General features: G+C 36.3%; 2 protein-coding genes across 2 annotated transcripts; both read right to left on the bottom strand.

Moving 5' to 3' along the window:
- Positions 1-326: 326 nt before the first annotated feature.
- Positions 327-2719, bottom strand: LOC102620640 (hypothetical protein). Its single transcript, XM_006477676.3, has 2 exons — positions 1999-2719; positions 327-843 (listed from the first exon to the last, which is right to left on the bottom strand). Exon 1 carries the CDS (start codon positions 2592-2594, stop codon positions 2037-2039), a length of 558 nt encoding a protein of 185 aa, XP_006477739.1. The 5' UTR covers positions 2595-2719; the 3' UTR covers positions 327-843; positions 1999-2036.
- Positions 2720-8313: 5594 nt separating this feature from the next.
- LOC112496751 (uncharacterized) lies at positions 8314-11377 on the bottom strand. Its single transcript, XM_052435715.1, has 9 exons — positions 10766-11377; positions 10528-10680; positions 10335-10439; positions 10015-10251; positions 9756-9926; positions 9239-9670; positions 9057-9152; positions 8780-8958; positions 8314-8599 (listed from the first exon to the last, which is right to left on the bottom strand). The coding sequence occupies exons 1-9, from the start codon at positions 11375-11377 to the stop codon at positions 8314-8316; spliced, it is 2271 nt and encodes a 756-aa protein (XP_052291675.1).
- Positions 11378-12008: the final 631 nt, after the last annotated feature.

The raw sequence follows: 12008 nt of genomic DNA, 5'->3' as shown, positions 1-12008 counted from the left end.
TTGATGTAAATACTGATGATACACATGAAGAGGAATCCAATGACATATAAATGGTAATTAGTCCAAAGCTTTTTTTTTTTTGAATATGTGGGACAACAAATTATGTCAGTGGGGATACCACCAGGGATTCTCAAGAAAATAATTTGATGTCTCAACAATCCGGATTGTGCCATTTTTGTTTTAATATTTGAGAGGGACTTAAAACAAACAATTAATGCAAAAATGTCTATTAAATGCGTATATTCTGGCAACTGAGTCGCTGAGTTTGAAGTAGGTAACAAATTAGAAAGATGAAAAAGAACATAATACCCGCACTACATATACTCTTAACTGAAAACATTCATATTTCATTCTCCTTTGAAAATTTATCTAAAATACGCTATATATACAACATACATTTAATATGGTTATTGATTCTTTTCAAAGGCATGAAAAGGGAAACAAAACCTACCATTTCTACTATATGTAAAATAAATACTTCAATAAAAATCCACAATATCCAGTGGTGGCAATGATAGTTTCTTCCCATGGTTTTTATGAATTTACATAATTTTTGAGGATGAAACAAGCTATAGAACAAAATATGTTTGACAATAATAAGTATCTTTAAGATCATGAAAAGGGTTAAAAGAAGAAAGAGCAAAGGGACTTACCCAATTCTTCGGCTCCGGGTTTTGTCTTGACCAACTCATATATATAATTCTTGCTTTAATCTCATAATTAGACTGCTTGAGGCACTAAAAAGATAAGGAACTTCATTCGAGTAATGTTGTTTTGCAACATCCAGCAAGATAGAGCTCCGGAACATGAAGGCGAAATCGAGAGCTTGGATTTATTGAGGGCCTGAAAATAGTTGAGTGATCATCAGAACATAAATGGAAGTTTGATACAAGAACATTTATGACTTTCACAGAATGTCATGCAATTTGTAACTCAATCAGCATATCCAATATTGTATTATGGGACAGAGACTAGCAAAAAAAGAAAAACCAAAAAAAAAAAAAAGAAGGAATAAAAGAATGACGCAATTGCCAGGCTGTGAATTTCGTCAGACATTTGAAATTTGAACAATTGGGATACAGATGATGCTTTTGTGAATTTTTAAGATAATAAAAATTTGCAAACTTACATATTAATTATTCACAACAAACATTGTCCCAATGCTCCTAATATTATATATTTAGGTGCAAATCATTTGTGGGTATTACAAACAGCTAGAATGCCATCAGCACTTCTGTAATGCAGACAAAAGGACAATCTTATTCTAAACAACGGTAAATTACATATAGCATTATCAAAGAAAGGGACATTCGCATATTTATAACTAATAATGTAAACTTAAAAAATTGATATAAAAATATTGTAAAAATATGAAAACAGACAAAGGAGCAGAACGAGAGGATTTAATATATGTAGGATCTTAGTAGTGGATGGTGGTATTACCGCCAACAAACAAACAACCTGAATACGCATTAATTTGTTTTATCCCAATTACCGAAAGATCTTTCAATCAAATATTATGAAAAATTGTATTATATGCAATGATATGCACATTCATGGCGAGCACAAGATCGTGTGGAATCTTAAAAGAGCTAGCTAGGACTAGGAGGGGGGGGGGGGAGAGAGAGAGAGAAAGCTAACACATATATAAATATAAATTAAAATGTGAATTTTCATATGTGTGAGAGAGAGAGAGAGTCTTCCATTTTAATCATCGCATCTAACATTGATTGTTTAACATGTTAAGGTAAAGTGGTAATATTGTAATTATGTCTTTTCCTTTTTAACGAAAAATTAGGGTTTTGAATCCCTTGGCCTAGGGTTTATCATGAAAGGAATCATATGGGGCCTAAATTTCAAAATGTATACACAGACTCTTCAACAATATAAATTTAGAACTGTATGTCATATATATTCACATAGTGTTTGATAATTTTAATATTATAGATCTAGCTAGCTTCTAATAGAAGAATATTAATTATCAAAAAGAAAAATTACCATTTCCTATAGCTAAGAAAGCAATAGGAACCAAGCTCTTATTGCATAGGAAAATTTGAGCTATGATCATTAGTAGCCTTCACAGTCATCCTCTTCTTCTTTTTCTTCTTATAAGGGATTCCTCGAGCCTTAGCTTGAGAGTCCCTCACTTCACGCAAATAAATCCTTATAGCACCACTTGCAAAAGGGTTTGTTTCTGGCAAGCCGCCGTTTTCTTCATAAGCAGCCCTAAGCCGGCCGATGAGTGCATCAAGGCTGCCCCAAGCTTGCTTAAGAGGGCAAGAACAAGGGCCCGGTGGCTCTGGCTGGCCAAAGAAAACACACCCTTGTAGGTGCACTTTAGTCTTGCCAAATTGATCAAGATACCGGAGAAAATCAAGAACATGATTCGAGTTGCACTGCGAAAGCGCCACTGGAGGCCTCTGGTTCCTCAAGTACTGACCAAAAGTGTTCCAGTCTCGCCTCTTTTGTGATTCATATCGACTAAGAGGTGCCGGACTTTGCTGATCAGAGGCAGCAGCAACAGCAGCTGTTGCTATCGTCGATGATCTTGATGATGATCCTTCAGCTACCTCTTTCCCTTTGTTGCTTGACATGATCACTTAGCTATCTAGCTCAAAGCAAAGAGGAAGAAGTTTAAAGAATCTTTTGAAGTGTGGAAAGAAATAAGAGAAGAGAGAGTTTTATTTTTTTATTTTTTGAGAGGACAAAAATGAAGATCACATCATGGGGCTAATGAGGAGACATGTAATGGGTCCTATCAGAAGTGCTTTAGCTCTTCTTTTTCTTCTTATAACATTATTTTCTTCCTTTAATTGTACTGTTAGCATTAAGTATTACCCTTTTTTTTCCTATGTACTATATAATTGTGCTTCCATCATGTAAGCAATCATTATGTATTACATTAGCGTAATTAAAGAACTACGGTTTAAATAATAAATCCAGTGCAAATAACGTGAAGAAAGCATGACATTTAATTCTCTTATATTTCTAATTTTAATCATTTAGGACCCAATGTTATTTTGAGTAATTAAATGATCATTTAGTACATATATTTAGGTTAATTAGTGATATTTTGATTCTATATTATATATATATATATATATATATAAGCAATCATTATGTATTACATTAGCGTAATTAAAGAACTACGGTTTAAATAATAAATCCAGTGCAAATAACGTGAAGAAAGAATGACATTTAATTCTCTTATATTTCTAATTTTAATCATTTAGGACCCAATGTTATTTTGAGTAATTAAATGATCATTTAGTACATATATTTAGGTTAATTAGTGATATTTTGATTCTATATTATATATATATTCCTGCTTATATTAATACCCTTAAAACAACTTTGAAAAATTAATGAAAAGAAAAAATATTAATTACCAAAGTAGTGAATTAACTCTAAAATTAAAATAAAACTAGTGTAACTTTTTGTTATTATTTAACTTTACCTATCTAAGGTCCTTTGGGAAAGCACCATACCTCGTCTAGGGTGGTTGAAGAGAATTCCCCGAATTTTGTTCCTCTGGGTGAGAAATAGTCTGTCTATCATGAGAACATCTCCCTTTAGGCAGGGCTCTGGCATAATTGTCTGATTTCTTCCTCCATCTTCAAGAAAGACTAACTCCTCCTACTTCTCCTTCTCTTATTCTCTAATTTATTACTTTTCATTAATGTCCCAAAATTATTGCAAAGTAAAGGTGTTCAGAATCCAAGTCGATTCGTTGAATCTGACTAATCCATAGAAATTCGATCCGTGGATTGGTGGATTAAATTGGATTAAAAATTTAAAAATCCGCAATCAGTGGATTGGATATGGATTTACTTATGTAAATCCATAAAAATCCGCGAATCCGTAAAAAAATAAAAAATATTTATTTAATAAAAAACTAAACTTGTAAATATGGCATTATACTTACTAATAAATAAATAAGTTAAAATATAGTTATATTAACACCATATTATATCTTATCCGATAATAATATAAAATAAAAATAATTAAGTAAAAAAATGAGATTTATGTACTGATTTAAACAAATGAAATTTACATTAACACCATACTTACTAAGCAGTTAATTTTTATATAGTAATCTAAACAAAACTTTGAATGTATTGTCTAAGTTTATTTAAATAATTAACTTATTTAAATCTTATTTATCTTTGAATTTAATCGGTAGTAAAATTATTTTTATATTAATTTTTTTATTTAGTTAATTCGTAGATAGGACATAATTACAAATTTTAGTATGCAAACCAATCTGCAACATGGTGGATTGGTGGTGGATTGGATATGGATTGACTCAAATCCGCATCCGATCCGCAGATGTATGGATTGGATTTGGATTGAATTTCACCAATCCGTGGATTGGATTGGATTAAAAATTTATAATCCGCAAAATCATGGATCATATATGGATTGATGTTCAATATGCAAAATCCGATCCGCGAACACCCCTATTGCAAAGGTATTGTTATAAAAGCTAAGAAAAAATAAACGTAAGATTGTAACATAGTCAACAACATGGATATCTTGGCATAATTTTTAAAATATAAAATTAAACAGACACTTAACCAAAATATAGGGCTAAACAAGTATTTATTTATTTTTTAATTATATATATTACATCCTTGACATTATAATTTTATCATTCAAATTTTCCTGTTGAAGGATATATATGACATTTTAATTTATAAAATGTTTCCTATCTTTTGATTAGCACATTACATTAGACCAACAACTCGGGTAAATAATAAATGAATCCAAAATCTGTGTTTTTTAAAAAAAAATTTAACGTGTAAGATGTAATTGATAATTGAAAAGAATCAGGGACCTGAATGTGAATTTAAAAAAAATAAGGGATCTAAGTGTAATTCTACTTAACCTGTATCTGTATATGGTAGATTCAACACGTAATTACCAATCAAGAAAGTTAAAATAGACGGATCAAAATCCATGAACAAATTGGGAAATTTACAAAAATAACCATTAATATTTTATTATTTTCGTAATTAACCCTCTCAACTTTTTTCTATCAACATTAGCCAAACACAAGCCTTTCTTCCCAAATTACCCTTCTTTACAGAACAAAACCAACATTGTTTCTCCCATCTCGCCAAACCAAAAGCAGCTTTTCATTCTTGAATCATAAGCCAACGGCGACCGCAAAAGACAACTGTAAAAGTGATATCCGATCATAATCTATCCAAATTCAACACAAATCGACGTCACTTACTGGTATGAATTATTTTCTGAACTTACTGAACTGAGTCGGGTGAATCTGAATCTGGCGACAGGCTGCCTGTCGCAGCAAAACTTGGTGCGACAGGCTGCCTGTCGCAGCAAAACTTGGTGCGACAGGTTGCCTGTCGCACCCACTCTTGGAGATTTATTAAAATTGTATTATTTTAATTAGGACTGAAATAAAATATTTTTTTTTAATTTCAGGCTTAATGGATTCAGTTGTACTTGAATTGTGTTACGATGGTTGGTGGGAGACATTAGAGAATGGCTGTATGGAGTACGTGAATGGTAAAAATCGAGCTTTTTTGGTTGGAAAAAATTACCTGTTTGATCAGTTATTGACAAGAGTATATGAGGTGTTAAAAATAAATCGTAATGACTATAGTATCACAATGAAGACAACTTTGAGGTCTAGTAACACATTATATCGTATATGTGCAATGCCCATGGATATATGTGATGATGAAATGGTGAGGGTTGTGTTGCATATGGCATCTGACGTAGCTAATTTTGGATGCATTCCTATATTCGTGACCACATCACCTCGAGTTCCGAGCGAAGGTATTGAGCCACATGTCGATACAGAAACTTCGTTTAGAGCAAATATGTCTGGCCCCGATAATGATGAAGAGGTGTTGCCAAGGACAATATCGCTGCAGCAATATTACTCTCCAATCCACGACAATTATGACAACATTGATGATAATGGCGTTACGTTACAGGATGTTGGAGCAACGGTATTTCCAATAACAACGTCGTTGGAGCAACAATATTCTCCGTATCACAACAATGATTTTCGGGACAATGATGATTTTCATAATGAGACAGAGGGGGATAATGTTTGTGCAGAACCTTCTAATAATACAAGGCGGGGCACTCGTTTCAATAATGATGGTGATGATGGAGGAGCCGGTCCTTCGAATGTTCCGTCGTTTCAGGATGAGGATGAGTGTGAAGACAATACTCCTATGAATAACAGAGGCAATAGACCTATTCCTTCTATGGTTCGATCGAGAAGGAGAATTGACCCCCTTACAAGTCTTGCTCTAACTTTACCTTCGAACATGGTTGCTCCAAGCTTTGTTAGCAGTTGTGACTCAGATGATATCAGCGTGGGTAAGCTATTTGCTGAGAAGAATGAGCTTATATTACAACTACGCAAGGTGGCCTTTAGAGATAAGTTTGATTTCAAGATTGCACGGTCTACTACGACACGTTTCGAGGCTCACTGTTGTTCAGAATCATGTAAATGGCGTATTCGAGCAACTAGAAGTTCGAACGAGCAACATGTTCCTTGGGTGGTGAAGAGAATTGATAATGTACACACTTGTCATAATGAGGTATTGGTTGATGGACGTCATCAACTAAGGAGCCGGGTTGTCGGTCATATTATCGCAGAAAAATATATTCAAGATAAGAGGATTTATACTCCCAATGACATAAGAGCAGATATGCAACAGGAATACGGTGTTCAGTTAACATACCAGCAGGCATATAGGGCGAGAGAAGTTGGTCTTGAAATAGTACGCGGCAACCCTGCAGAGTCATACAACTTGCTCCCTAAATACTCTCACGTACTAACTACAGCGAATGAGGGTACAGTCACTCACCTCGAGCAGGATGGAGATGGTAATTTCTTGTACTATTTTGTAGCACTCGGATCTTCCATCAAGGGGTTTATGCAGTACATTCGGCCTGTCATTGCTGTAGATGGTACTCATCTGAAGGGATTATATCGTGGAAGCATGTTCGTGGCAACATGTCTTGATGGTAACAATCAATTGTATCCGTTAGCCATTGGGATCATGGATTCAGAAAATAATGATGCTTGGGAATGGTTTATGATGAAGTTACATGGAGTGATTGGTGATAGACCTGAGTTGGTAATTATCTCTGATCGATGCACTGCCATAAGGAGAGCCGTTCTTAAAGTATTTCACAATGCAACTCATGGCGTTTGTTTTTACCACGTCAAAGGTAACATTAAGTCACAATTTAGAATGTCCAAAGCTCTTTGGGATGAATTTGAGCCTGCCTTTATTAATGCAGCAAAAGCATATGGCCACGAGGAATTTAAGAGACAACTTGAAGGGTTGTGGATGATCCACTCGGGTGCGGCTGATTACCTAGAAAATAATGTCGGTACGTGTAATTGGGCAAGGTCTCAGTTTGAAGGTAGGAGGTACAGCATTCTTACCACCAACATCGCGGAGAGTGTTAATGCTTTCATGAGGGAACCTCGAAAATTTCCTGTTACTCATCTTGTTGATCACTTCAGGAAAACATTGCAGCAATGGTTTTATGATAGAAAAATTGTGGCTGAATCCATGACTACTCGGCTAACAACATGGGCGGATGAAATAGTCACTGAGAGGAGAACTATAGCTGAAAGAATGATAGTTCGGCCGGTGTCTCCGCATCGCTTTCAAGTTATAGGCGGTGGGCTTAAGGAAGGGTTGGTTGACTTGCAAAAGAGAACTTGCTCCTGCAGAGTGTTTCAGCTTGATCAGCTTGTGTGTGCTCATGCAATTGCGGCGTGTCTAACACACCGTGTGGATTTTATTAACCTTTGCTCGGACTTTTACACTACAGAATCGTTGGCGATGGCTTATGCACAACCAGTGGAGCCAGTTGGTGATGTGGCTGATTGGGAAGTTCCAGATGAAATTCAGGAGCTGCAGGTATACCCACCAGTTGAGGCACCGCCACCTGGACGTCGTAAAGAGCGCAGAATACCCTCGGCTGGCGAGGACGTTGACCGACGAACTGTAAGATGCGGCCGGTGTCATGAACTTGGCCATAATCGTAAGCGATGTAAGAATCCTATTGCGTCGACTCGAAGTTAGTTGTATTTTGTGTGTTATTCGTTGGTTAAAACTATTATTGTTTTTGTGTTACATTGGTTAAAACTGTTATTGTTTTTTGTATTTTGTTGGTTAAAATTGTTATTATTCATAAAACTTTATTTTATTTTAAAGTTCAAAATGTGAGGCATTAAAATTATATAAAATTAAGTGCGGAAATTAAAAAAAATGTAAATTTCAACATTGAAATTACTACATAGGTTTACAATATAATATCGTCATTAAATATATCAACCGCAATCTTCTTTCTAAAGTACTCGACATGACTAGCGTTAAACTCCAACCTAAGCCCGAACATTAAATACATCGTAACCATCAATACAAAAACACCGCAATCGCCAGTTCCAGGCTCTTGTTGTGGCGCGCTCTTAACTGCGATAACTTTCCACGGGTCTTCACTCCGCAACTCAGGTCGTATATTGTAGAAGCCAACATATTCCAACCAGCGAGGGAATATAACTTCAAGTGGCTTGAATTTCAACTTGTACCTTTTGTCGTCGCGAAATGTGAGTAATGAGTCATAAATCCAGACTTTATTTTTCCGAAAGTCAACTCGTGCTAGTACCTAATGCGCGCCGTCCAAGTTAACAGGGATGAGTAACTGCATATAAAAATTTAAAAACATGTTCGTTATATATGAAATTGAAATACAACAAAGAAAAAACAACTCCTCGAATATTTTCATTATAGAACATGTGAAATGTAATAAAATACATACCATATCGACATCCGTCATTGATTTTGACATTGTGTGCTGTCGCCCACACAGATAACTATTCAAGCGGTCGTCGAATACCATTGAATCGACTGCACAATTCCCGTTATTCCATAACTGATTCAAGAACACCTAGTACATAGATAACCAAGAAATGCATAAATTAATTAAACTTAAAGGCAATAATTAAAGAAATTAAATAGTATTTGTAAGTTTTGTCGGCACGTTACCCAAAAAAATGTGTCCGTATGTGTGACACGTTGGAGTAAGGCATTTGGATACTGCCGTTGTTTCCCGCTAATCAAGCGGAGATACTCGTGAATATGCTGTAGAGAAACAGAAATATTACGATTTAAAAAAAAAATTATACACAAATACACAACAGTATACACCACGAGGAAAATATAAATACCTCATCGCCTAGCCATCCCATCGAAGCTGTCCCCAAAATTATTTGAAAGAATGACCGCGGGTGCTGGACGTTCCGGCGGACTCTGATATCACCAGTGAACCATCGATCAAACTCAGCAAACCAACTAGAGTCCTCCAATCCTCTCAGCGGATTTACATCCACACTCGTACTCATGTCAATCGCATGCTCCATGATTTGGGGTCGAGGTAACCTCCGGACGTTCTGTCCTCGCCTGACCGGAGGAATCATGTAAGGACTGTTATAAACATACGACGGTATGTACGCGCGGCCGAACTTACTAACGCCCGGAGGCACCTCTGTGAACACCTGCACGCTCTCCCCACTAACATCCCCGTAGAAACTAACCAATGACGTGGGCGTAGACAAATTTTCATTGCCCACGTCAGTATACACTCCATAGTCATCCGGGGCCTGTACAATCGCCAAAAAGAACATATTAAATAATTATCAAATTAAAAGTTAAACGAACATAATTATTTAATATAAATTAGCTTACCGCATACGAGCGTGCAGTGGGAGAATCCTTATTTGGACGTTTAGAAAATGTGTCGATGAAGCCAACAACGGTTTCTTTAAAATCTTTTAATTCTGACTTTATTTCATACACGTTACGATCAATCTTATCCAGCCGTCGTCGTACGTAATCATTAAACTGCTTTGTCCTCGACTAATACAAAAGAAAAAAATAAAACTTTAGAATAACAATAAAAAAATAATAACAACCAAAGTGAAAAATATCGTATATTATTTATAACCTCAGAATCCCGTGCGTCATCAGAGTTGTCTGTTTGCTGCTGGTCATCAACAGCCACCTCATCCTCAAAAGCGTCATGACGCTGCTCAAAAGCGTCATGACGCTGCTCAAAAGCGTCATGACGCTGCTCAAAAGTGTCATGACGCTGCTCTGGTATTGGGTTTGGTATGTCGTCATGATCGTCATGCTCGTCCGATTGTCTTGTAACCGACGGCATCGCGTTGATTGAGGGTTGGTGCTGTATAAAGTATCATTTAAAATTACTAAATGAAAAGTCAAAAATTTCGATAAAAAAAATTTTTGTACTTACAGTATACCGACCTTATGAACCCAGTCTGGAATGCTTGGCAAGTAATCCTTCATAGAGAGCCAATATTTTCTGCTACTCTCCTTTGAATTTGGCTCAAGAGTTTGTAAAACGTCCGTCTGCCATAAATTTAATTGAAAAATTTAAGTAAGTAAACCCAACTTAAATTTAGTAAAGTTAAAAAAATAAGTAATACATATTACTTACAAGACGAGATTCGTCGTTGAAGAACGAATAAACCTCCGCAAAGTTGATTCTCGAAGACGCCATAGGCTTCCATTGCAGAATGCGGGGAATCTTACTCTTCGTTTTGACGACCCATGTTGATGGTAACCCTCCGATTGCTTCATAAATCCAAGCCTACAACAACCAAAGTGAAAAATCAAATAAAACAACTATCAAATATTTAATACTATAAAACTTATTAATAAACAAAAAAAAGCACCTGCACCCCAGACGTAAATCCGTAAAGATTGTATTTTTCAATATTATGATCTGGATTTTTCAACCGAGTCTTCTTAAATTTCTCGTCTTTTTCGAACATTGCATTGTCAAGACTCTCATAAATCATTTCCCACGACAATAGACCCCATGGACGCTTTCGGAAGTACTGAATATCATCAACTTGGTCAAGCCAATCGAAATTAATTTGACAGTGATTTTTTCTTGCATTTAGTACTCTGTCCGCAAAATAAAACATCGCAATCTTTAATGCGTCCATATCGTCTATTTCCTCGAAATTCAACTCCTTAAATACGGCATCAAATTGCTTCACATTAATCTTACGATGCACACCACCAAAATACGTATTCCGTAGCCTCTGCTCCATTTCATCATTTTTTTCATTGGTATCAACACCAAATGAAAGTCCAGTAACCAAGCACCATTCGACAATTGACAAGCGAATCAAATGCTTACCAATTTGAAACCATAACTGATCCTCACGGCTATCTTCTTCATGGGCCACTTGACGCAGTAAAAGATTATGCAAAATTACCCCACTAAATGGAAAACTTCGACACTCCAAGAAATGCCCAAATATATTCTTTTTGAACATACTCAACTGCCGGTTTGTTAATTTTTCCTCGATAGCTTTTACGACCGAAGATAACATACACATGCTCGAAATTCGACCAGGAAAGTGATCAGCATAACGAAAATACATCTTGCCTACTTCAATATCCGGTGATTCTGATTTCGCCATGTATCTGTAATATTTATAAAATTATTACATTATATTTACAGAAATAAAAAATTAACTCGTAAAAAAAAAAACTCTAATTTTTTGGTGCGACAAGCGCCTGTCGCACCAAATCTAGTGCGACAGGCAAGCCTGTCGCTCCAAAAAACTCGTGCGACAGGCCCTGTCGCACCAAAAAATTGGTGCGACAGGCGCGCGCCTATCGCACCAACGCTGGTGCGTGAGGCTTGCTGTCGCACCAGATTTGGTGCGACCGCAGGCCGCGCATGGGCGCGCGCTGCTGCCCAGCGATGGGCGCCGGCGCGCGCCCTGCCCCCCTCCCTCCCCACCCCCAAAATTAAGCGCAATCACTCCAAAATCAAAAACAGTACTCCCAAACACCACCAACCACCACAAACATCATCACCACCATTATCAATCTCAAGCTATAACTATTATTATTCTAAAATCTCATTTTAAATTAATGAAAATAAGAAAAATGACTAAC

Source organism: Citrus sinensis, chromosome 3 (assembly GCF_022201045.2).
Source record: "Citrus sinensis cultivar Valencia sweet orange chromosome 3, DVS_A1.0, whole genome shotgun sequence".
Taxonomy (NCBI): Eukaryota; Viridiplantae; Streptophyta; class Magnoliopsida; order Sapindales; family Rutaceae; genus Citrus; species Citrus sinensis.
Note: the sequence above shows the minus strand (reverse complement) of the source record. Positions and strands in the feature narration are given on the sequence as shown.